Source organism: Trachypithecus francoisi, unplaced genomic scaffold (genome assembly GCF_009764315.1).
Source record: "Trachypithecus francoisi isolate TF-2019V2 unplaced genomic scaffold, Tfra_2.0 Lachesis_group3, whole genome shotgun sequence".
NCBI lineage: Eukaryota > Metazoa > Chordata > Mammalia > Primates > Cercopithecidae > Trachypithecus > Trachypithecus francoisi.
Window position 1 is genome coordinate 118,031,149 of NW_022681468.1, and position 24,174 is coordinate 118,055,322.

The following is a 24,174-nucleotide window of genomic DNA, read 5'->3' on the forward strand; positions in this document are numbered from 1 at the left end:
ATGTCACAGGGAAGAGAAGGGAACTACACCTATACAATCCCATGTCAACATGTACTTCTTTGGCCTGGGTTAGGGGCTTTATTTTGCCTTCTTCCAAAATGCCAGAAGACACCATGACCTCACAAGAAGTTTCTAGGATTCCTTGCCATTCAGTCTCCTCAGTGGTGCCATTACCCCAGCACCCAGGGAAGCACAGCTTCTACACGGGGAGAACAACCCTGCTGTTGGCAGCACAGGTCTGGCAAAAGGGGCACGCTTTACAAAAGTAAGTTAAATGCAAGAAATGCTAAGCGGGCATCAGCTCCACATGGATGCCAAATGCCCCCTCTTTTACTTTCTCCCTATGGTTTGCTTGGTCTTCAAAACTAAAAGATATATTAGTCAATGGGAGAAAGTGTTCTATATTACAAATGAGTTCATTTCGTTTTAAAAGAACAGCAATAGATATTGAGGAACAAGGGCATGTCTGACCACGAAACCAAGCAGTTCTTTACTTTTTGATTTACAAAGTACTTTCCTACCATCACCTCATTTGATCCTCAAAGCAATGCTAGGAGGTAGATACCACGACTTTTCTCTGTTATTCTCCATGACACCTACTCTGTTACAAGACAAGCAATGATGCTCAATGAAGACTTACTGGTTGACTGATCAGCAAGGGCCTTAGAAAAATTACTGCTTTTTAAAATTAATGATTCCTGAAGTCCGACAGTGGAAGAATAAGCTAAAAAGCAACCCAGGCATTCAATGAAATTATTAAGATCACAAATTAAGTCATTTCTATGGACTCTATATATATATATATATATTTTTTTTTTTTTTTTTTTTTTGAGACGGAGTCTCGCTCTGTCACCCAAGCTGGAGTGCACTGGCCAGATCTCAGCTCACTGCAAGCTCCACCTCCCGGGTTCACGCCATTCTCCTGCCTCAGCCTCCTGAGTAGCTGGGACTACAGGCGCCCGCCACCTCGCCCGGCTAGTTTTTTTTTGTATTTTTTAGTAGAGACGGGGTTTCACTGGGTTAGCCAGGATGGTCTCGATCTCCTGACCTTGTGATCCGCCCGCTTCGGCCTCCCAAAGTGCTGGGATTACAGGCTTGAGCCACCGCGCCCGGCCAGGAAATATATTTTTAATGAGGAAATTGAAGCTAATATAGAGCAGCTATCCTGTTACCCAGCAACAGAGTATTAAGGCAGATTAAATTATTAATGAAAAATATCGCGACTCAGAAATTTAACCTCTTAACATCCTCTCGTTCACTTCTCTTTAATACACAGTCTTTAAACCGATATTTTTAAAAATTCCTTTGGTCATCAAATACAGTTAACATTGATAGTTTGTTCTACTACTCACTAGCTGTGGCATCTTTAGCAAGTTATTTTACCTCTCTTTGCAACTATAAAATGAAGAGAAGAGCAAACTCATGGTGAAGGAGATTAAGTGGAGTAAGTAGAAAAAGTGCTGAGCACAGGCCAGGTGCGGTGGCTCACACCTGTAATCCCAGCACTTTGGGAGGCAGAGGTGGGCAGATCACAAAGTGAAGAGATCAAGACCATCCTGGCCAACATAGTGAAACCCCATCTCTACTGAAATAATAGAAAAATTAGCTTGGTGTAGTGGTACACACCTGTAGTCCCAGCTATTCGGGAGGCTGAGGCAGGAAAATCACTTGAACCCGGGAGGTGGAGGTTGCAGTGAGACGAGATTGCGCCACTGCTCTCCAGCCTGGGTGACAAAGCAAGACTCCATCTCAAGAAAAAAAAAAAAAAAAAAAGTGCTGAGCACAAGGCCTGGCTTATGAGTTTTTTTATAATGGTAGATATTATTTAAATGCATGAATATAAAATCAATAAATATTTATTGAACTGATATCCAAAGTGGGTATACCTATATATATATATGCATGAGTATAGCTATACAGGTCCTTAAAATAACAACATACTTTCACACCGCTTAGGAATTTACTGCTGCCCAGAGGCCCCTGTGCACCATCCATCACCCCAGCTGTCCCAGCTTTTCCCCAAAGGGAAGACTCTTTACAATTTCACTCTCAGACTTCTTCATGCTACAATACCTAGTGTTTACACCTGGAATAGCAGAGAACCTCTGGGAAACTTATATATTGCACTTGAGCAAAGAATAAATATTGTTAACATGAGTCACTGAGAATTTGGGGGTTGTTTGTTTTGCAGCAATAGCTATTAATAATTAATACCACCATTAAGCGACTGTCAATAAGCAATTCAAGAAGCAGTGTATAAGTTACTAAAGCAATAACTTTAAAAAAAGGAAAACTATGTGGGAGAATACATGGAAAGAAAAGAGAAAGGAGGAAGACTAAAAGGTGTGTTAACATGGCCCAGACACTATATGCTTGCTATCTTCACCATGCTTAGTGCCAAATGACAGAAAAATGAGGTGCAGCTGTTTCCAGGCCCAGTGTGGGTTGTGTGTACTCACGTTGGTGTTGCACAGCTTGTATTGCCGATAGGCCCCGATGCATGAGATTGCAGTAGATCGGGCAGGCTGGGAGAAGCTCTGAGTTGCCCCATGAATCCCCACACCGTGGTTGTTGCTTGTTTCCGGGCTGTGAAAGAGACTTGAAGCTGCAGGGAAGCCTTGATTGTGAGTCAAAGGCAGCTGGTAGATGGAGGCCTCTGCAGCCTGCAGTCCAGAGCGAGGGCCACTGTCACTTTGGTACAAAGGCCCATGTTGGGGGACCTGGTGGGCTGGTGAGCTGTAGCCATGCCTAGCAGAAGATGCCTCCTGGGACCTGGAATGCCGGGATGAGGGCTTCTGTCTCCGGAGCCTCTGTGGCGTGTGTGCAGTGTCTGTCTGCAGTGGTAAGATATATGGGGCCTTACCATACCCATACTTGCCAGGGCCGATGGGACCGCGGGTCCTGCTCCTAAAGAGAGATAGACAAGAGAGGAGATGATCAGAGTTGGATGAATTTCGTGTTAACTCAGAAGCTCTGGTCCATGGTGGAGATGAATTTCGTGTTAACTCAGAAGCTTGGGAAAGGGTCTATGGTAGACCTGGGAAGTAGGGGGAGCACATTTTAGAAGGGACCATTGTGGAAGCTGGAACAGAGTCTCCATAAAGGCTGGAAAGTAGAATGAAAGAGGGAATCAACAGAGGATGAACAGTGGATGATGCAAGTGGTTGGAAATGAGATTAGAACAGTAAACTGTGTGGTCAGCGTGTAATTTTTATGTAAAGAGTCTGGGCATTTTTGTAGGTCACCGGGAGCCACTGAAGGTTTTCGGAGAAGTATAAATATATGATTGCAATTTCAGTCACAGTAACTTTCCTGTTCACCTTTTTTTTTCTAATAATGTATTTTTTGCTCATTCAACTAACTGTGGTATTTCAGACCCTGTTTCCTTCACCATTCATACTCAAAGAGCTCTTCTAGGTAATGGAACTTAGATAAGCAACCAAATTCTAGTGCAGTCCTAAGGCCTCACTTGCACTGACTTTAATCCTGAAAATACTCAAGGGCATTAAACACTCGGCTCCTCCATCACTCTTGAAGCAGCCCACGCTAAGCAATGGGTAAATGGCCATCTTCACATTGGTTTAGAAGAAGAATTGTCTTGGGTCACACAAAAAATACACTAGCAACAGCTGATGAGCTAAAAACATGTATTGCAAAAAAAATCTCATGATGTTTCAAGAAAGTTTAGGAATTTGTGTCGGGCTGCATTCAAAGCCATCCTGGACCACATGAGGCCCATGGGCCGTGGGTTGGACAAGCCTGGTTTAGATCTTTAGATTTTTGTAAAGACCCACTGCCCTGTGGTGGGATGGGGTGGGGGGAATGGGCAGGACAGGGTAGAAGCCCTGATTTGTAGCATTTGCCCACTCCTATGGTGTAAATACTTCCAACATGGCTGATATCAAGCTACCAATGTGAAGACACATTGAGCTCTGGTGAGCAGGTAAAAACCAGCTCCAGAACACCACTGCATGTATACTTATTGTGCAACTATTCAAAAACTAATCATCCATAGTTTTCAAGACCCCAACCTTACAACTGAAAGCAACTAGATCACAATGCAGGGTGGGGTAAGGGCCTTAGAGGCCATGCAATAAATGTTGCTTTGGGAAATTCTGGGGTAAGAAAAAGCACTTCTGTCTGGAGGGATCAGAAAAGATTTCACCTTCACTGGCATTAGAGTTGAGGAGCGCAGGTTCCAAATCTCTGTGGAAGGACTTAAGTCAGTGAACTAACTCTTACTTTAAGATGACTGAGCTGGATTAAATGACCGCCAAGGTCGCTCCAACTCTAAAATTATACGCTTCCATAATAATTAATTCTACATTTACGTAAAATTGGAAATGTGCCCAAGGGTTTCTACAGGATGGCCCCATTAAAATAAGCACATTAAAATAGCAATCAAGGTGAAACATTGATTTCTGCCCTCATGAGAAAATTCTTTCTTCACTCTCCACATAATCACTGAACATAAAATTTAATAGACCACAACTAATTATTAACATCTTTATTACTAATTGCACCTTCATTCTTAGCTGATACAGAATTAAACCACGCCACAGTGTTTATTTTGCATTTAGGTCTTTCTCAATTAATCTTGGCAACACTTGGGACTCTGTTAATGATGGGGGCTTTAAGAGATGCAATTAAGTTAGTCATATATATGTATATGTGTGTGTGTATATATATATATATACACACACACACATATATATATAAAACTTGGATGTAATTTGCCTTTTTCTTTCTTGTGGCAGGCCAGGTAAAATGAATTACATCATGCAAAGGCAAAGGAAAGAATTTCTGCGTATGTGTGTGTTTTTTTAAGATCTGAAAGTCTACCAAAAAATTCTAGCTTCAAAGTAAGTACTGGATGGAGACCCTAGCTGAAGGTAACAGAGAAATGGACATGTGGAACAGCACTTCTCAAACTTGAGTGTTCACAGGCATCACCTGGGATCTTGTTAAGCTGCAAATTCTGGATCTAGGACATCTAGGGTGTGACCTGAGAGTCTGCATTTCCAACAAGCTCCCGGGAGATGCCAATGCTGCTGGTCCACAGACCCACAGCTTTGATAATCAGTCATAGAATAAAATAGAAATTCCAAACAAAAGGGCAAAAATTCAACACTGCAATTGATCGTTTTTAATGAAGGAAAAATGGCAATGAAATTCAAACCAAAAACCTCTGAGTTGGAGGCAGACACAAAAGATCTGCTGGCCCGGGACAGGCTGCCCTGCTGGAGCTCACTCAGTGAGCACTGATGAACCAAAACTGACTTGAGCTTCCTCTTGGGGAGCAGAAGAACCTGCTGTTGGCTGATGACTTGTGTAAGCATCTTCCCAAAGGCTGCCATCACCCCTGAGGGGAGTAACATATACAAGCACCAATGTATATTTGTGTATTCATATTGCCTTGTGGGAAGCTCTGCCTAAATTGGAGAACCATTCAAAACCCACTGACACAGCAACATCATTGGAAAGGTGATGAAAAGAATGCAAATGCCCAGTTAATTCTAAAAGACCAAAGAGAATGAGCAACCAAATCGGGTGTGTTTATGAGAGATCTGATTTCTGAGTATTTGACTCAGAACATTTGGACAAGTGGCGGAGTCATTCTGGCTTGGCCAGGAGAACGTTTGTTTTCCTTACAGCTGGTCGGAGCTAATAATCCTGATGGGTCTGAATGGCCTCTTCTCCAACAGGACAGAGTCCATCTGGCCGCTTGCAGGGGGGCCTCCACGAAACTGGGCAGATTTATGCAGAGTTGTGATAATAAGTACAGATGTGGCGATGGGATCCGTGTGGCCAGTAAACTCCTCCAGGAGAATCATGTGGTAGGTGCCTGGGGGAGCTGCTAAGTAGTTCTGCTTGGTCTCCCCAGCACCCATCTCTGGGATTTTACTTTGGCTCCACTTGTCAAAGCACTGGCTAATTTCTGAAAGTTATGTCTTGAGAAAGAAATGGAAAAGGCACAGTTTGCAGACCAGAGATGTGGGAGTCAGCGTAGGTTAGTGGTTCACCACATGGACCCTGAGGCCAGCTTTCTGGGGTTTGAATCCCAGCTCTGCTACTTGCTAGTTTGGAAACTTTGGGTAAGTTACCCAATGTTTGTATGCCTCAGTTTTTTCAAACAGGACCAGGATTAAGATGAGGCCAGTGAAGCACCTAGGATGCAATATTTAAAGAGATAACAGTCAGGGTCGTGGAAGTGCTGGTAGGAACCTGAGAGTAATGTCTTCTTAAATGTTGCCCCCTAAGAACCTCTCTAGCTGTACTCCAAGCCCAGTTCTGGCCTTGTATTCATTTACAAATAAACACAATAATAGTACCTTTGTTACAGATAGTTGCAAAGATTAAATGACTTTAGAGCAAAATACCTAATGCTTCACACAGAGTATGCATCATACAAGTATTTGCCTTTATGTAAGAAAACCTCTAGTTTGGCTATTTAATAGCTCTACCAACTTTGGCAAATAATGCACCTTCAGTTTTCTCACCTGTAAAATGAGAGTATGACCATTTCACATTCACTAGGATGGCTATACTCAAAAAAGACAGATAACAGTGTGTTGGGAAAGATAAATTGGTAACCTCATATATTCCTAGTGGGAAGGTAAAATGGCATAGTCACTTTGGAAAACTACCTGCAAGCTCCTCAAAATACTAAATGTAGTGCTACCACAGGACCTAGCAATTCCAGTCCTATGCCCAAGAGAAATGAAAACATACATTTATATATAAACTTATACATGAATGTTCATAGTTACCTTATTCATAACAGCCAAACTGCAGAAACAACCCAAATGCCTATCAACTGATGTATAGATAAATAAAACATTGGTATATCTATAGAGTGGATTATTATTCAGCCATAAGAGAGGTGAAGTGCTGATATATACCGTAACATAGATAAACCTGCAAAACATTCTAAGTGAAAGAAGCCAGACACATATGATTCCATTTCTATAGAATGTCCAGAACAGGCAAATCCATAGAGACAGAGAGTGGTTTCCAGGGGTTGGGGAGAGAGGGGAAAAGAGAGCGACTGCCAAAGGGATGGAGTGTCTTTTTAGGATGATGGAACTGTTCTGCAATTAGACAGTCATGACAGTCACGCAATCTTGTAAATACACCAAAACTATTGAGTTATATAGTATTTTTAAATGATTAATTTTATGGTATGTAAGTTATATCTCCATAAAGCTTTTTTAATGAAAGCGTGTTTACTTACAAGGATGTTGTAAAGTCAAATCGAAGTTACTGACAGAAATGCGTTTTTTTAATCTGAAAGCAATTTTTAATCATTTGTTTCAACAATATTTAACAAACCTTCATTGAGCAACTTCTATGAGCGCCTATTGAGCATCGTGTGTAATTTTTTTTTCTACTTGTTCCTGTTGTTCCAGCCCTGACAACATAAGTAAATGGAACTTACCCCCCGCCCCCACCCCACCATAAAGTAGGGTTCTATGAGAAGAACATGAGAGTGCACAGTAAGGGTTCTAAGACCAGGTTCCAGGCCCAGTTCATCCAATGGGTGTCTGGGAAAATTGCTGTTGCTTTAATAGTTGTTGAGATAATGGCTGCAAACAGCATGCTTTCCTTACAACAGGCTGGCTGCCATCCAGGGCTAATGCGTGATCTTCCACAGCTCCACAAAGTCAATGCTAAGCAGTCAGTGTGATGACTCAAGCAAAGTCACTCCATCCAGTCTCCCTTCCTACACACTCACCCTGGAGATGTGTCATCTGCAATCATCACCTGGAACTGACAACTCCCACCTTTTTGTTTCCTGCCGAGATCCCTCTCCTGAGCATCAACCCCATGTGCCTAGCTAACCTCCAGACTAGAGCCTGGAGAGCGCACATAAGTTACCCGGGGGTCTCATTAAAATCCAGCTTCTGCTTCAGTGGGTCTGGGGTAGGCCTCTGGTTCATTTGTAACAAGCTCCCAGGTGAAGCCGATGCAGTAGGTCCTGGGACTCCACTTTGCTAGTTCCATGCGTCACTTCAAAGTCAACACACTCAAGTCTGAATTGACCATCTTTCCTCCATAAAACTGATGCCCCCCTAGCTCTTCCCATATTCTCTATCTTAGTAGTCCTTAAACTTGAACAAGCATCAGACTCAGCTAGAAGACTTGTTACAATAGACTGTTAAGCCCCACCTGCAAAAACTCCGATTCAAGAGGTCTAGGGCAGGGACTGAGAATCTGCATTTCGAACAAGTTCTCAGGTGATGCCGATGCTCTTGGTCTGTGGGCCACAGCGAGAACCGCTGCTCTGTCTTACTCCCAAGTACCACCATCCCCTGAAGACGGCTGGCTCTTCCACTCACCCCTTATCTCTGCATTCCATCCAAACTCCTTGGCTTAGCCACTCAACCTATACAGCCTGGCTCCTGCGGTATCTCTTGTCAGCCCTGGCCCCGCACGGACCACCCACACCACACTCCTTGCAGCTCCTCAGTAGGCCAATGGACTTTATTCTCCATGCTTTGACCTATGCTGTTTCCTCCTCAACTGCTTTCTCCAGCACCATTTCCCAAAATAATGACCTAGTCACCCTTCAGGACTCAGCTGACGCATTTTGGTGTCAGTGAAGTTTTTCCTGGTCCAAACCGCCCTCTAACCCTCTCCTTCAAAGAATCGATGCCCTTCTCTTTTGTCCTTCCACTGGGCTTCATGTAACTGTCACAGCACAATCTTTTATTGTGCTTATTGTTTGCATATCTGCCTCAGTTTACCAGACTGCAGGCTCCTTCAGGGCAGGGACTATGTCTTATTTCTTATATCCCTATAGCCTACTACAATAACTAGCACGTAACAGGTGCTCAGTTAATGGACCCTAGAAAAGCTGACATAACAAACGAATGGCTCAAACCACCACTGCCAAAGCGAGAAAAATCTCCCCTCAGCATTATTGTGCCTGTTTAGTTTCTGTTATATGAAATATTACATCTTATTAAAAGACTGTTAAATTATTACGGCCCTGAAGACAAAGCCACCTCCTTCTATGTAGAAATAAAACTCTCATTTATTGTGTGAAAGCATTTCTGGTATCAAACACCTAGAGAAGAGACAGGTCCTTAGAATGGAGGGGGACCCAGCAGAGGCTAAGACTCAGCCTTTATTTTCAAAAGGAGTGAAGAATTAAGAGCTCAAGAGCTGTCACAGCTGGAAAGCCACCCAGGCAAAGCTGTCAGCAGCCTGCAGCTAGAGGGGGGCTTCCTACCTCTCAGTTTCCAGGACAGAGGGGAGTGGGCAGAGTGACAGCCCTGCCCTCCACAGCCAGGCTGTTTGTGTCTCTTAGGCTCTCCATGTTTATTTACATCTTGTTTTCCCTTAGAGCCCAGTCAAGTTCCTTTGAGGGGCCCTGCCTCTCTCAGCTGGCTAACATGAACCCCACATGGACCACAGCATCCTACAGAGCAGCAGCCCCAGGGACTGCCCTCGAGGAACCAGAGGAGTGGAGCCCGAGAAACCCACGGGAAAGCAGAACTCCACGAAAGATGGGCAATGAGGCTGGCCACCCCGCTCGCGTGGAAAGTCTCCTTGCGTTGTTTAACCTTGGAGGTCCTGAGTTGTATAGCATTAAGAGCAGTGGCATTTCAGCCAGCATGGTGGCTCACACCTGTAATCCCAGCACTTTTGGAGGCTGAGGCGGGCAGATCACTTAAGGCCAGGAGTTCCAGAGTTCCAGACCAGCCTGGCCAACATGGCAAAACCCCACCTCTACTAAAAATACAAAAAATTAGCCAGGCATGATGGGTGCACACCTGTGGTCCCAGCTACTCAGGAGGCTGAGGCACAAGATTTGCTTGAACTAAGAGGCAGAGATGGCAGTGAGCTGAGATCATGCCAGTGCACGCCAGCCTGGGAAACAGAGCAAGACCCAGTCTCCAAAAAAAAGAGAGCGAGGTGGCATTACTTGCATCTTGGTACCTAAGTTGAGCTGCTACATAAACAGAAATAAATTCTTCCATAGGGAAGATGGGAAGGAAGCTCATGAGATGAAAGACTATTTATTGTTGGAGAAAGCTGTTAAGTTAGCAGGGAATCTAAGTCCCCGTACTAGATTCTGCGGAGAAAATCTAAGATATTACTGGATTTTACTATGTCTAATGAATAATGTCCATGTGGCTTAAAGAGAGCCTTTATGCCACATTTGCATTTGAACTGTGACTATATAGCAAGGCTAAACTCCCAAGGCAAAGTTTTGGGGCAAATTTCCTGGAGACTAAGTATCACAGGGTCCTGGTTACAAATGTGGAGGTACTGCATGTGAGGGCTGCCTCAGTGCCAGCCTCCGAAATGTGGACAGACACTCCTCTATTTCTCCTGGCATTGAGACAAAGCATTGGCACTTTAAGCTAGGAGAAGGAGGAGGGAGATGTAATTCACAATGACTATCAAGTGAAATGCTTTTTGCCAAAATATTTTAGTATGACCACATGTATCTTTTCAAAAGATTTTTATAGACATCAAAACAATACTAAGTGGTAGAAATTATACCTAGGAATTCTCCTTCTCAAGTGCTTATAAGAGCACACAGAGACGTGAGTGTGGGGATCCTCACCGCAGCCCTGGGGAGCTAGCAGGACACCTGAAACCACAGCAGGACAGTGATCTGAGGAACTGGCCAGTGCACTTCAGTCGTTCCTTCTTTCCACACAGTTCTTCTAGAATGAGACTGAAGATTATAGCTCCAGAGAAAGGAAGAGTCAAAGATCAGAATGAGAAAAGGTTTCTTTTTTTTTTTTTTTGAGACAGAGTTTCACTCATGTTGCCCAGGCTGTAGTGCAATGGTGTGATCTTGGCTCACTGCAACCTCCACCTCCCAGGTCCTGGGACAAGCAGTTCTCCTGCCCAGCCTCCTGATTTGCTGGAATTACAGGCACGTGCCACCACACGCAGCTAATTTTTGTATTTTTAGTAGAGACGGGGTTTCACCATGTTGGCCAGGCTGGTCTCGAACTCCTGACCTCATGATCCGCCTGCCTCAGCCTCCCAAAGTGCTAGGATTACAGGCGTGAGCCACCATGCCCAGTGAAAAGGTTTCTTTAAATTGGAAAAACTGAGCTTTATCCGTCAAGAGCCAACTGGAGCACAGCAGGCAGATGTAGAGCTTATACTACAGACTATGAAGAAGTGTTATCACCTTGGAATAACCTTTCTGAATCCAAGGAAATTAAGAGTTTGACTAGCAGGCTGGGTGTGGTGGCTCACACCTGTAATCCCAGGACTTTGGGAGGCCGAAGCAGGTGGATCACCTGAGGTCAGGAGTTCAAGACCAGCCTGGCCAACATGGTGAAACCCCATCTCTACTAAAAATACAAAAACTAGCTGGGCGTGGTGGGTATATGCCTGTGGCTGAGGCACAAGAATTGCTTGAATCGGGAAGTGGAGGTTGCAGTGAGCCAAGATCACACCATTGCACTCCAGCCTGGGCGAGTGGAGAGTTTGACTAGCAGGCAGGTGAGGGAGGAACCAAAAGGCAGTATTCAGAGATTAGGACAGAATGCAGTGGCCTGGGCTGGGGAGCAATAGAAATCCCAGATGTGTTTAGGGGCCTGAGAACAGAAGGGACTTGCACGCTTTATGGGGAAGCCAGTGTCCAACATGGCACCTGACTAGGATGTGGGAGGGAGGCGTCAAGGTGGAGGGGCCCACCTGAGAGTGGGTGGGCCACCCCTTTGTGGTTCCACAGAGTATGTGGCCCTTGGTGACAGAAGGCCAGGAGGGTATATGCAGATATTTCAGCAGCAGCCACAGCAAGGGTGGAAGGTGAAGCTTGAAGCATGCCCAACAGCTTGCTTCCTTTGCCAAGCCTGCACAGGTGCCCCTCACCTGGGGATCCAGGTCACACCTCCTGGGAAGAGGAGAGGAGAGAGTCCTAACTGAGTTGAGCATAAACCCTGAATTGATCATGCTTAACATGGAGTGTCTGAGCATCTGAGTCTCCTGGAATTGGCAAAGTTTTCCTTCAGCAATAGAAGCAGAGGCTCATGAACCACATTTAGTTACAGAAAAATAAATTGTGTTCTGCATACCTGAGTGGTGGTTGTAAATTGTAAATCTGAAAGACAATCTAAGTATCCTTAAACAGGAACATAAGGAGCTAGCTCAATTATGGTGCATTCAGATACCGGAGTACCATGCAGCTGTTTAAAAGAATGAGGCAGCTGTGTATATACTGATATAGAAAGATCTCAAAAACATAGTTAAGTGAAAAAGAATAAGACAGTAAATATACTAAGCTGAGGACACTAAACATGCTTTCATTTGCATGTGGTTTTTTTTTTTTAAAGAAAAAATGTACACAGTATATAAAAAATGTACAAAATATATACAGAATATATTTCTGAATTGATCAAAAGGAAACTCTGGGCAATGATTTCCCCTGGGCAGCAGACCCAGTGAGGTGGAGTTGAAGCAGACTCATTTGTCATTTCTTACCCTTTCATGCTGCTGTGTAAGCAGTGTCAAAAAGAGAAACCAAATCAGTAATCTTAATGCGTAAACATGCAGACATTTCAATTTGGACATAAAATGCCCACTTATAAATATACTGTAAGCCCCAAAGACCAGAGGGACAGAAATAGCTCAGGGACAAAATATTCCTCTGAACTATCTCCATCAAGAACAGAAAAGTCACATACTCCCAGAAATATTTTAGATCAGCAAAGACCAGCATCAAGCTCATGCCGAGACAGAAGCTTCTTAAGTGTCTGAATATGCTTGAATCTCATAGCCTGTGGGAAGAACAACAATGACTCTATGATATCTAGTCTAATCTTTTCAATGATGACAAACACCCCAGTGCATATTCCTAGTGCGGCCAACAACATCCCCACCTGTCAGGTACCCAAGTAAGGAACCTCACACACTTCTGACTTCCCTCTCCACTGGATTTATCTTTCTAAGCACAGCCCTGGTCATTACTCTCTATTTGAAAGACCCACCTGGCTCATCTCTGCCTAGAACATAAAGTTCAAACTTAGATAGTTTTAGGGCACATTTGGTTTGATATCACATTCCATTCTTCATCATCTGGTTTCAGTCTGTCTTCCCAGATTCAACTCCAGTCTTCATCTCCCTCCCCTGTATCCTGCCCACAACCCTACACTTTCCAACCATCACTAATGACTCACCATTTCCCAAACACACAGGGCTCTTGTGCTGCAAGACTCCCTCCTGGAACCCTACCCTACCTAATTCTGTACTTCCAGGCCCAACATAAACACTAGCGCCCATGTGCTCTCCCCACTGTTAGTACTCTCGGGGGCAGTCTGCTCACCCCTTTGCCACATTAGCACTGTACTAGTAAGCTTCATTCTCCAGGGCTACGCTCCCTGTTTCTTATTGGTGTGTGCCTGATCCCTGAGACTAGCTCTGAGTCTGACATAGAGGCATCCCGGGAATGTATGCTTAAGTGACACATGGGTGGGCCCAGAGCCTCGTTGCTCAGCATCTCTAACGAATGGGTCAATAAAGGCTACTGCTTTGGATTAATTCAAATCAGTAGACAAAAAGGCTAGGAGTTTCCATACGCAAGAAGTCAAGGCATCCCCACACATCTGGGTGGGAATTAAAGGGAGCTAGGAAAATTAGATCAGTAGCCAGTGGCTACCTAGAGCGACCTGAGAGCTGAAACTAAAGGGAGGAAAAATGGGAGGGAGCAGCAGCTGAGGACCAGAAACATGTGTGTTCACCAAGGAGCCGCTTGAGCCAAGGCAAGCTGGGCGGAAGGGAGCGTGCAGCCTCGAGCTGGAAAGAGAGCCCTGTTTTCCTAAAACCCGCCCTGTTCCACTAGATCACCTGCCAAAGGGAGAAAGGATATCATGTGCTAAGTTCAAAGAGGCTGCGAGCAAATGGTTTAGGTTGAGTGCAGATGTCTTCTTAAAAGTTCTAAGACTGAAATTCCTGCCAGGGCTGTTCTGGGTAATAAATTACCTGGTGTCTACAGAAGATAAGAGGTGAAACTCTGACCACTTAGGGAAATAAAAATTAAGATGATGAAAACTTTCGAAAGCTTCCCTGGTCGCCTACTGTGCAGCACACAGTGTCACACACGTTAGCTGCAGGTTTGACCAGATCTGCTGCTGCTGCTCCCCACAAGGTGCTGATCTGAGTTTAAAGCCAGCATGAGAATCAGCTGACAGGTTCGCTCGGAGTCTTTAGGAAAGAAGGACCCCACAGGCTTATGGGAGATATGGCCACAGGGAGGAATGACAAATGTGTTCCATAAAGTGAAAAGAAAGAGGTCTTTTCACAGATGGATTCAGGAGCTCTTCCAGGAATCAAGAGGCAAGCCACCTAGGCAGAGAAAGCAGAAAGGTGGTTTTAGAGCCACTTAGATGTTTAAAGGCTTTTTTTGCACCAGGAGGTCAAGCCTCTAGAAGACCCTATCCTCAGTGACCCACCCATCAGCCTCCCAGGATGTGAGTTCCATGGGGGTGTCCCCCAACACCAGCTGCCAAAATAAAACAGAGCAGCAACCTTAAGAATAAAGAACTCAGACCTTCTGGGGGAAATGACCCTAGGAGATGATGTAGACTCGCACCCCTAGATACTGCCATCAGGTGGCCTCTCTTCTTCTAGGATTGTGTTTGAAAATCAGCCAAGTTTCCGGAAGAACAAGCCAACCACAGTGCTCACGGGTGCTGCTGTGCATCAGAGTGATCTGGGTTTCCAGAACTGACCTTCAGGTGCCTTATTCAGTGTGGGCCCAGAGGAGCGGAATAAGGACAAGTGAGTGGGTGTTCAAGGGAACCAATTCTAGTGCCACAGAAATCAATGGTGGAGAGGCTGCAAGGATGTCACCTACAGTTGAGCAGACTACTCACTACACAATGACAACTGGGAGTTGAAATCCAGTGTGTCCTCCCAGCAGGCAGATGAATCTGACCAGAGGAAGAGGCATCTTTTTGGATTCGCACAAAGGTAAGAAATGAATCAGTGGAAGTTTCCAGCTAAGGCTGAGAGAATATTAGATAGCTCAGAGCAAAGATGATTTTCTTACCCTATTTTGTGCTGGGAAAGACATCTCTGAAGGTGAAGAGAGTACGAGACCAACAGGGACAGAGGTGGTAACATGGGATGGTAGAAAGAGCCCAGGTATTCCATCAGACAGGCCAAATTAGCCACTAATTACCTGTGTCACTGTGGGCAAGTCATTCCACACCCTCTCTCCAGCAGCAAAATGGAGAAAACAATGCCTCCCACCCTTGGCTGCTGTGCAGATAAACACAATGATTCAGGGAAAGCGCCGAGCACAGGGCTTGGCCCTCAGTGGATGCTCTGTAAATGGTAGTTATCGTGATGGCTGCATTGCCCTGAAGGTAAAAAACACAGAGTCTCCAATGTGATATGTGAGAACTGTTGCAGGGGCAGGTAGCCAAACATGAGACTGAGGAGTACGGAGGCGGTTTTGCATGAAAGAACAGTAAATGCATTCATTTCTCCAGCGTAACTAAGAGAAGCCCTCTTAGGAGTCACGTCTGTTGTTAGTATGGGTTGTAATCTGAACCTGAGTGGCCCTCCAGGACTACGGGGGTTAGAGGAGACTACATGAGTTTACCTGTGGGGCCCAGTGCCTGGCCAGAGCAGGTGCTAAGCAAATGCGAGCTCCTATCCCCTCTCTCCCGGGGAATGTCAAACAGTGCCTTCTGCCCTAGCGGCCGACCCCCAGCAGGTTGAAGGAACCTGAAGAACTATTTTCAGCAGTAAGTTCTGCTAAATACATTAATACAACAGCAATAATGATTATAACACAACTATACTTCTTGAGCATCTTTTATGTGAAAGGCTCGTGGAGGAAGCAATGGTATTTCTCTCATATTCTGGATGTTTCTCCCAGTCTGAATTTCTGTATCACTGCCTATGTACCCACTTACTCTATATCACTTCTATTTCTTTCTTTATTATAGGTATGAAGCATCTCAAGTATAACTATCAATAATGATAATAAGAAGAGGCAAAACTTTCTTCCTTGCATTAAAAGTTATTTAGGTGCAAGTCTGTCACCTTCAGTTAATTAAAGCCAGGAGAGAACTGTATTCGAGTTTACCCATCCCTAAAAATACTTAGCACAGTGTGTAGTCAGCCATATCCATGAGTTCCGCATCTGTGGATTCAACGAACTGTGGATCAAAAATATTGTGAAAAAACATGGATGGTTGCCTCAATATTGAACATACATAGACTCTTTTCTTGTCATTATTCCCTAAACAATACAGCACAACTATTTACAAAGTATTTACATTGTATTAGTATCATATATAATTGAGGAATGATTTAAAGTATAGGAGGATGTGTGTAGGTTAGATGCAAATACTACACCATCTTATAAAAGGGGCTTGTACATCCTCAGATTTTGGTGTCTGCAGGGGAGTCCTGGAATCAATATCAATCCCCACTGGACACCAAGGGACAAATGTATTTAAATAATACATTCTGTATGTAGATGGCTATGCTGTATCAAACACCTGCTAAATGCATTATGTGTGTAATCCCATTTAACCAACACTGTAAACAGCAAAGTAGGCCATTACTTTATTTTACAGATGAGGAAACTGAGTCTAAGAGACATTGAAGAACCTGTCCAAGCTAGTAAGTAAGTCTGTGTGAACAGATATTGACAAACGTGACTGAATGAATAAAAGCAAGCCTCTAAAGAGCTTAACAATTGCAATACAGCACAGCTTTTAAATACCAAATTCCCATTCATGGAGGATTACAGGGATGGACTATTTCAAGTAAGGACTTACTGTAAATGGGAAAAATTATTGTTTCCCCCCAAATCAAGAAAAGAAACGTTCTCAGCAGTAGCCCACAATGAACTGTGGTCCAATCACTGAGGAAAAGGGCAATCTTAATTGCTACTGGATCCATGTGGCCCATAGGAGAACCCAATGCTTCTGCATGAAAAAAGATTCATGAGGGAAGATGAAATACATTGTGTGCTTGGAAGCTAAACCGTAAGTGGGGAAAGGAAGGCTCTGAGGCAAGGCCTGACCTGGCATAAGGGCGAGAATGGAGTTGGGAGCAGGAAGGCAGAATAACTCTGTGTTACAAGCTGGGCCTTAAAGCCAGGTTCTCTGGTCTAAATTCCTGCTCTGCAGCCTACTAGCTACTAGCTCTAGGACCCAGAGCTCATCATATTGTCGCTATAAGCACAGAATTCTTCTCATGTTACACAAGACACACTAAAGATAGTTTATGCATAAGGGTCCTATGAGGTTTAGCTCAGAGCCTCCTACAGTGCACTAGTTTCTGTAGCTGCTGTAACAGGGTACCACAAACTTGGTGATTTAAAACAATAGAAATCTATTCTTTTACAGCTCTGGAGGCCGGAAGTTTGAAATCAGCATCACTAGGCTGAAATCTAGGTGGCAGCAGGGCTGTGCTCCTTTCAGAGGCTGTAGGGGAGGATCTGTTTCCTGGCCTCTTCCAGCTTCTGGTGGCTGCCAGCATGCCTTGGCTGTGGCTATATCATTATAGTCTTCAAGAGCTGCATCTTCAAGTCTCTCTCTATTCTGTCTTCACATCAGCCTCCTCATTGTGTGCCTACATATTACATCTCCCTCTGCTTGTCTCTTATAAGGACATTCATAATTGCACATAGAACTCACCTGAATAACCCAGAATACTCTCCCCATCTCAAGATACTTAATCACATCCGCAAAGACCCTTTTTCCAAATACATTAGCATTTACAGGCTCCAGGACTAGGACCTGCTATCTTTGAGGACTGAGTGGGAGAGGGCAGGGAATTATTCAGCCTACTACAGAGGAAACCATCGATAAACATCAGCTGTCATTGCTCTTGTTACTATTAATAGAAATGAGACAAAAGGACTACACATCCAGAAAAGGGCTTATGGATTGACAAGCAAGTGAGGACCTAAAAAGTCCTTGAGGGATGTGAGCACTTTATCCTGAGAACCAACAGGGAGACCATGTGTATTACAGGTCAACCACAGCAAGTGTCCCCTAAACCTCACGTAAATTACCTGTGTCCACACTGTGGGCTCAGGGTGGCAATAAGAAGAGCAAGGATGTTACGGTCAGGGAACCCTGCACTCAAATCCCATTCCGTTCCTTCCTGGAGCAGGATGCTGGGGACTTCTTTACCTCAGTTCAGTGTCCTCTGTAAACTGGAGCTGGCTGAGGTTCAACTAGTACATGTCAATGATGTGGCACATAGTAGGTCCTGCAAAAATGGCTGTGATGACTATGACTGAATCGACAACACGTGCAGGCTCCTGCAGGTAGGATGAGCAAAGGAAACAACAGTAACCCCCACATGCGGGAAACTCCTTCCTCCCATCCTTATATGAAGGCATCGCAGACAGGCACCAGGTGTGCACTGGAGGAAAAGCCTTAGTGGATTCCAGATGCAGAACTGAGATCCTCGTTCTGGGACACACAAATTGTAGTCAGGCTTTTTCCATAGCCCATCGCATCTTTCTTCTGGAAATAGAGTTATGAAGGCCTTGGAAAAAGTTCAATGCAGCATTCTTATGGCGAATGTGATCTTTGTTCTGATAACTAATGAAATACTTCTGACACTTAATGAAATACCGCAATAAATGAACAAGGGCTCTTTGAAGCCTTGTCTGAGATCAGAGTAACTCAAGCTTAAAATCTGGCTCCAATCCTTCCTAACCTACAGGCAGAAATGTACATACCATCGGGCCTAGCTCTGCTACAAACTCTGTTACTGAAAAGGGCTAAGGTTTCTGATTTAGAAATCAAAGCATATTAGAACACCGTTTATCTGCTTAACATCAACAGGTAACTTCTTGTCAAACAATTCAGGGACTAAGTGCTATTCCTGCTTCGGAAGGTAAAAAAACAAAAATTCCCTTGAAGTAGGAAAACGAAAAATGCCAAAAACAAAGAGTATACATTTCAAACACTTGTATCCGCTTTCTCTGCTGACTACCCAGGATGGTCAGGGAGGTTTTCCAAGGAGAAACACAGATAAGGCCAAAGATTTCCCTTCTTGCTATGTGGTTTCTGCCCCCCTGTAGGTAACAAGACTCCCTGGGTATCGACTTAAGGTCAGGAAATCAGCATGTGGCTTTGTGAAGTTTAATTAACAGCAAGTTTTCCTATCCAGCATCATGAAGAGGCCCAGTCAGCTCTAGGAGCCCCCAGGAAAGAAACAAAATGTTGCTCCAAAGTTATTACCGATGAAGTGCAAGTAGCCTCCACAAAGCACACGAAAGGAGGAGCTGAAAAAACAAATGATTCCTACCTGCAGCCAGGGACAGTTTCCAGGGGAGGTGGGAATGTGTGGGTAAAACTTGTGATCCAGGCCTGATGCAGGCTGACCTGTTTCAAAACGAATGAACCTTTCAAACAAACACACATACATCCATGTGTGCACATGCAAATACACACACACGTGCTCCTGCACACACATGAACATGGACACACAGACAACAAATTACAGAAAGGGATACACGTCTCTAAATCCCAAAAATTACCTAGTCAATGGTAATAAAACAATCAAGCCATGTTGTTCTGGAATAGTGTCTTTATGTTTTTCAAAGTACTTTTACAGCTGTTACCTCATTTGACCCTCACAACAAGTCTTGTGTGGTAGCCAGAGGACATATAATTATTCATATTTTATAGATTACATTGTGATTCCCATAGGTCACCCAGTTAGCAGATGATGGAGCTGAGACAGGAAGTGGGGTCTAATGATTCCCAGCCCAGGGGTTTCTATAAGGCACGAAATAATGATCCCGTCCATGGAAGGGGGCTGTCCAAGAGACTAGCAAAAGGAGGACAGATGTGTGAACAACACTTTTAAGAAAAACTCATGAGACAAAAGTCTGAATGGAGGGATTTGAAGAGGTACAGTGTCAGTGCATCTACAGAGAAAAACCATCACATTCCAGAAGCATGTTTGGAAAGGTGTTTGAGGCCCAGCACGGTAGCTCACGCCTTTAATCCCAATACTCTGGGAGGCCCAGACAAGCAGATCACTTGAGGTCAGGAGTTCGAGACCAACCTGGCCAACATGGTGAAACCCTGTCCCTACTAAAAACAAAGATTTGCCAAGTGTGGTGGCGCACGCCGGTAGTCCCAGCTACTCAGGAGGCTGAGGCAGGAGAATCATCTGAATCCAGGAGGCAGAGGTTACAGTGAACCAAGACTGTGCCACTGCACTCCCGCCTGGGCAACAGAGCGAGACTCCATCTCAAAAAATAAAAAAAAAAAGAAAAAGAAAATGTGTTTAAGAGCTGCGGCCGGGCGCGGTGGCTCAAGCCTGTAATCCCAGCACTTTGGGAGGCCGAGACGGGCGGATCATGAGGTCAGGAGATCGAGACCATCCTGGCGAACACAGTGAAACCCCGTCTCTACTAAAAATACAAAAAACTAGCCGGGCGAGGTGGCGGGCGCCTGTAGTCCCAGCTTCTCGGGAGGCTGAGGCAGGAGAATGGCGTAAACCCGGGAGGCGGAGCTTGCAGTGAGCTGAGATCCGGCCACTGCACTCCAGCCTGGGCGACAGAGCGAGACTCCGTCTCAACAAAAAAAAAAAAAAAAAAAAAAAAAAAAAAGAGCTGCGTTTCCTACTCACCTTCTCTTCCCATTACTCTGGGTGGCAGAAAAGATGACAGGAACATTTAAAACAGCAGTTGGTCTCAATAATACATCAATAAAAAGCAAGACCCCTTAATGACTAGAATAAGGACCTCTTTATTTTATGAATGTAGAAACTCAGGCCTAGAGAAATGAGGTGACTTGTCCAGGATAAAGCATTCATAAGAGCTGAGGACTGAACTCTGAACTTGGGGTACAAAACTCTTTATACTGGCTGCTATTTTTAACTTCATTATTGTCACTGTCCTTCAAAAACACTTCTAAAGAATGCTTAAGGGTAGGGTGGGGATGCATGGTTTTTCCTCTTCATCATTTTTCTGGGAAACAGGATCACTAAATTTCCCATAAACAACAACCAGAGTGGATGGGGGAAAGTGGCAGGTGGTCCTGCTGGCACAGAAGTTGTCCTATTGCTTGAGTAATCATAAGACCCCAAAATGCAAGTAGTATTATGGTAGACTGATAACGTCCCCCTTCCCTTCCAAAGATGTCTACATCCTAAACCCCAGAACCTGTGAATGTTACTTTATATGGTAATGGGACTTTGTGTTGATTATTAAATTAAATATTTTGTGATGGGGGTTATCCTGGATTACCTGGGTGGGCCCAGTGTAATCACAAGGGTCCTCCTTATAAGTGGGACGTAGGAGGAGAAGAGTCAGAGAAGGAGATGAGATTACAGAAGCAAGAGATCAGAGTAATGGGAGGAGAGGCCACCAGCCAATGCATGTAGGCAGCCTCTCAGAGCTGGAGAAGGGAAGGACACAGTTTCTCCTTGAAGCCCCCAGAAGGAATGCAGTCCTGCTAACACCCCCAGAAGGAATGCAGTCCTGCTAACACCTTGACTTCGGCCTTCTGACTTCCAGAACTGTAAGTGAATAAAGTGGTATGTTTTTTTAAGCAACTAAGTGTGTAGCGAGTTTTCCAACACCAACGGGAAACTAATAAACCTGTTACAAAACTACAGGATCAAGCCTTAGCCCCCAGACAATTAACCCTGTCTTCCTAGATTGACAGAGATGGGGTGGTGGATGGCATAGCCAAACAGTCTGAAAAGCACAGGGCATTAAGGAGAAATTTAGATGGGCTTTACACTATATACATCATCTCACAGAAAAAAATGTTGGCCATCCGTGTTTATAGGGACTGTCTTACTCTGAGAATTTCGTGTTCAGTCCCCTTAGGACTGCTTTAAAGTTCCTCTCTGGAAAGGAGCCTGTGGACTTCCCCAGTCTCGCCTGGACACTCCCCCATTTACAGGCTGTGCTGCAGCCCCACCAGACCATTTATGAACACGACATGCTCACTCACACCTCCAGGTCTCCACCCTGACGATTTGCTCTTTGCAGGAAGGCCCTCCTCATTCTTGGGCTTTGCTAAAATCTTTCCTTTTCAAAGCACAGCTCAATTATTCCTCCAAAGGCTTCCCTGGCTCCCCCAGTCCTCCGCTGTCTTCCCCTCTCCTCCCTGGGTACTTGACTTGTAAATGCCTGCTTGTCTTCCTGCTCCACCCCACCAGCATGAGCCGCTCAAAGGTAAGGAGCACTTCTTCTCCACTTTGTGTGGGCAAACCACCTCATCCCCCAGCCACACCAAGCCTTTCCCAGCTCTTTCCCATCTTTTCCACCTAAAAAATGCAAACTGATCATTCAAGAAAGTACCCTCCACCATTAAGTGACCTTGTTCCCCAAGAATTAGTCCCACCTCTCTGCTCCCACAGCCCTCGGCTCATCCCCCAGGTAGAACACTCATCACATTCCCTTAGGTGTTCATACCTGAGCTATTTCCTCATCAGACACGGAGGCTGTGGAAAACCACGCCTCTTTCACCTATCTACCCCTCCTGTGTCGAGCACAGTGTCTGGCCCAAAGCAAATACACAAAAATATTGGCTGAATTCAAATGAAAACAAAACTTTAAACAAGGCAATGTCTATTAAGACCTGAGATCCAGAGGCAGCCTTAACAACAAATAACTATGTGAATGAAGACTTTGCAGGGCCAGCTTCTAACGACAGCGAGTAGTGTTTCCTCTGGGCTTCTGGAGTTCACAGTGGAGCCAGTTTCAGGGTTCCTATATAACATTAAAAGCTTTGGGAATAATTAGAGAAATATTTCATTTTCCATCTCAAAGAGGTGTTAGTTTATCAAACTTAGCTAAATTGATGAGTGTTACCTTTCACTTTGAAAAGGGCTTTCTAGAAAAGCAGGTCTGAAAGGAGCAAGATGTCACACAGGCTTGTGCTCTCTCACTTGCCTTCTGCATGACCTTGAAGGAGATACTTATTCCCTGACCCTTGAGTTTGGCATCCATAAATGAGAACACTACATATCTGTCACATGGGTTGTAATGAAGACAAGATAAAATGCTGCAGGTCAAACAACTGCCAATGTGTCTGGCACGTGGAAGGCATTGAGACGCCTTTACTGAGCACTTAGGAGATACTGTGCTAAGCATGTGGTATGAGTTATCCAACTCACAGCAACTCAGTGAGGTAGGTGTATTATTATTCCCACTAGGGAAAAGTTAAGTAACTTCGGCAGGATACACAGCCAGCAAGTGGCAGGGTCAGATGGAGCATCCAAACCTGTCAATTCCAGAAGCTGCACTCATAACTATCCTGTAGTTTACAGCCTTTCAGGGTGTGTAGCTCCTGTTCTTCTAGATTCTAATAAAGCACTGTATTTCAAAGCCCCAGGCATTGAGAGCTGGCCACAAACTGCTCTTGAAGTGTGGGTCTGCATGCCTGGGCAAGAGTTTTCCTTGCCCCACCAGACTCCGTCCCAAAAGGAAATCAGCTCTACAGAAAAACTTCTATAGGAAACTCCTCTGGGAAGTTCCGGGAAGCCCACCCTCCTCAACCTCTTTCTACCCCCAAACGCCTGAGGAATATGACACACTCCCGTCAGTGGGAACAGGGTCATGATTTTCATAGTCGAGGCTTTCATATCCCAGCCATCCACAACTGTCTCCAGGAGAAGAAAGTGTCAACCTGGCACTACCTAGTCCAAATTCATATTTGAAAATCTGAATTAACGCCATCGAATATCCCATTCCCCAGATGCCAGCTGGTTAATGAGTGTGATGAATGACCAGAAAAGCTGGCTAATGTAGGCGAATGTAAGGAAGTCCAGTGGGAAGGAAAGCCTACCAAATATCAGGCTCTTTAGCATCAGAGTGGTGAAAAAAATCACCTGAAGTCCTCAAATAAGAGAGGGCGCTGCTCTCATAGCCTGTCTTTTTGGAAGCTGAGTGATATTGACCAACAGACATTTGCAACGCATTTCTGTTAGGTTGCATACTTGGGTTCTGGGCCACAGGGCGTCTTTCTGGATGCCATTTTCCCTAGACATTTTGGGAATGGGAAGAAATCCACCTTGCTTTCAGTGTTATAAAAGGGAAGGTCTTCAAAGGACTTAACAGACATTTTTCCAAAGAAGATACACAAACAGGCATTAAGTACATAAAAAAAAGTTCAACATCACTAATCATTAGGGAAATGCAAACCAAACTACAATGAGATACCACCCCACAGCTATTAGGATGGGCAC

At 44.6% G+C, this 24,174-nt stretch overlaps 1 protein-coding gene across 2 annotated transcripts in view; it reads right to left on the bottom strand.

Moving 5' to 3' along the window:
• Positions 1 to 24,174, bottom strand: part of THSD4 (thrombospondin type 1 domain containing 4) — a 702,948-nt gene that overhangs the window by 577,303 nt on the left and 101,471 nt on the right. Inside the window, exons 1-2 of one of the 2 annotated variants that reach the window (XM_033189537.1) lie at positions 10,580 to 10,682; positions 2,460 to 2,907 (exon numbers count right to left, since the gene is read on the bottom strand). Coding sequence is in view for 1 of the 2 variants with exons in the window: in XM_033189536.1 (XP_033045427.1) it covers positions 2,460 to 2,907 (448 nt within the window). In the remaining variant the exon portion in view is untranslated. Of the gene's footprint in view, positions 1 to 2,459; positions 2,908 to 10,579; positions 10,683 to 24,174 lie in introns of those variants that run through there. The other variant, XM_033189536.1, reaches the window with a different exon arrangement.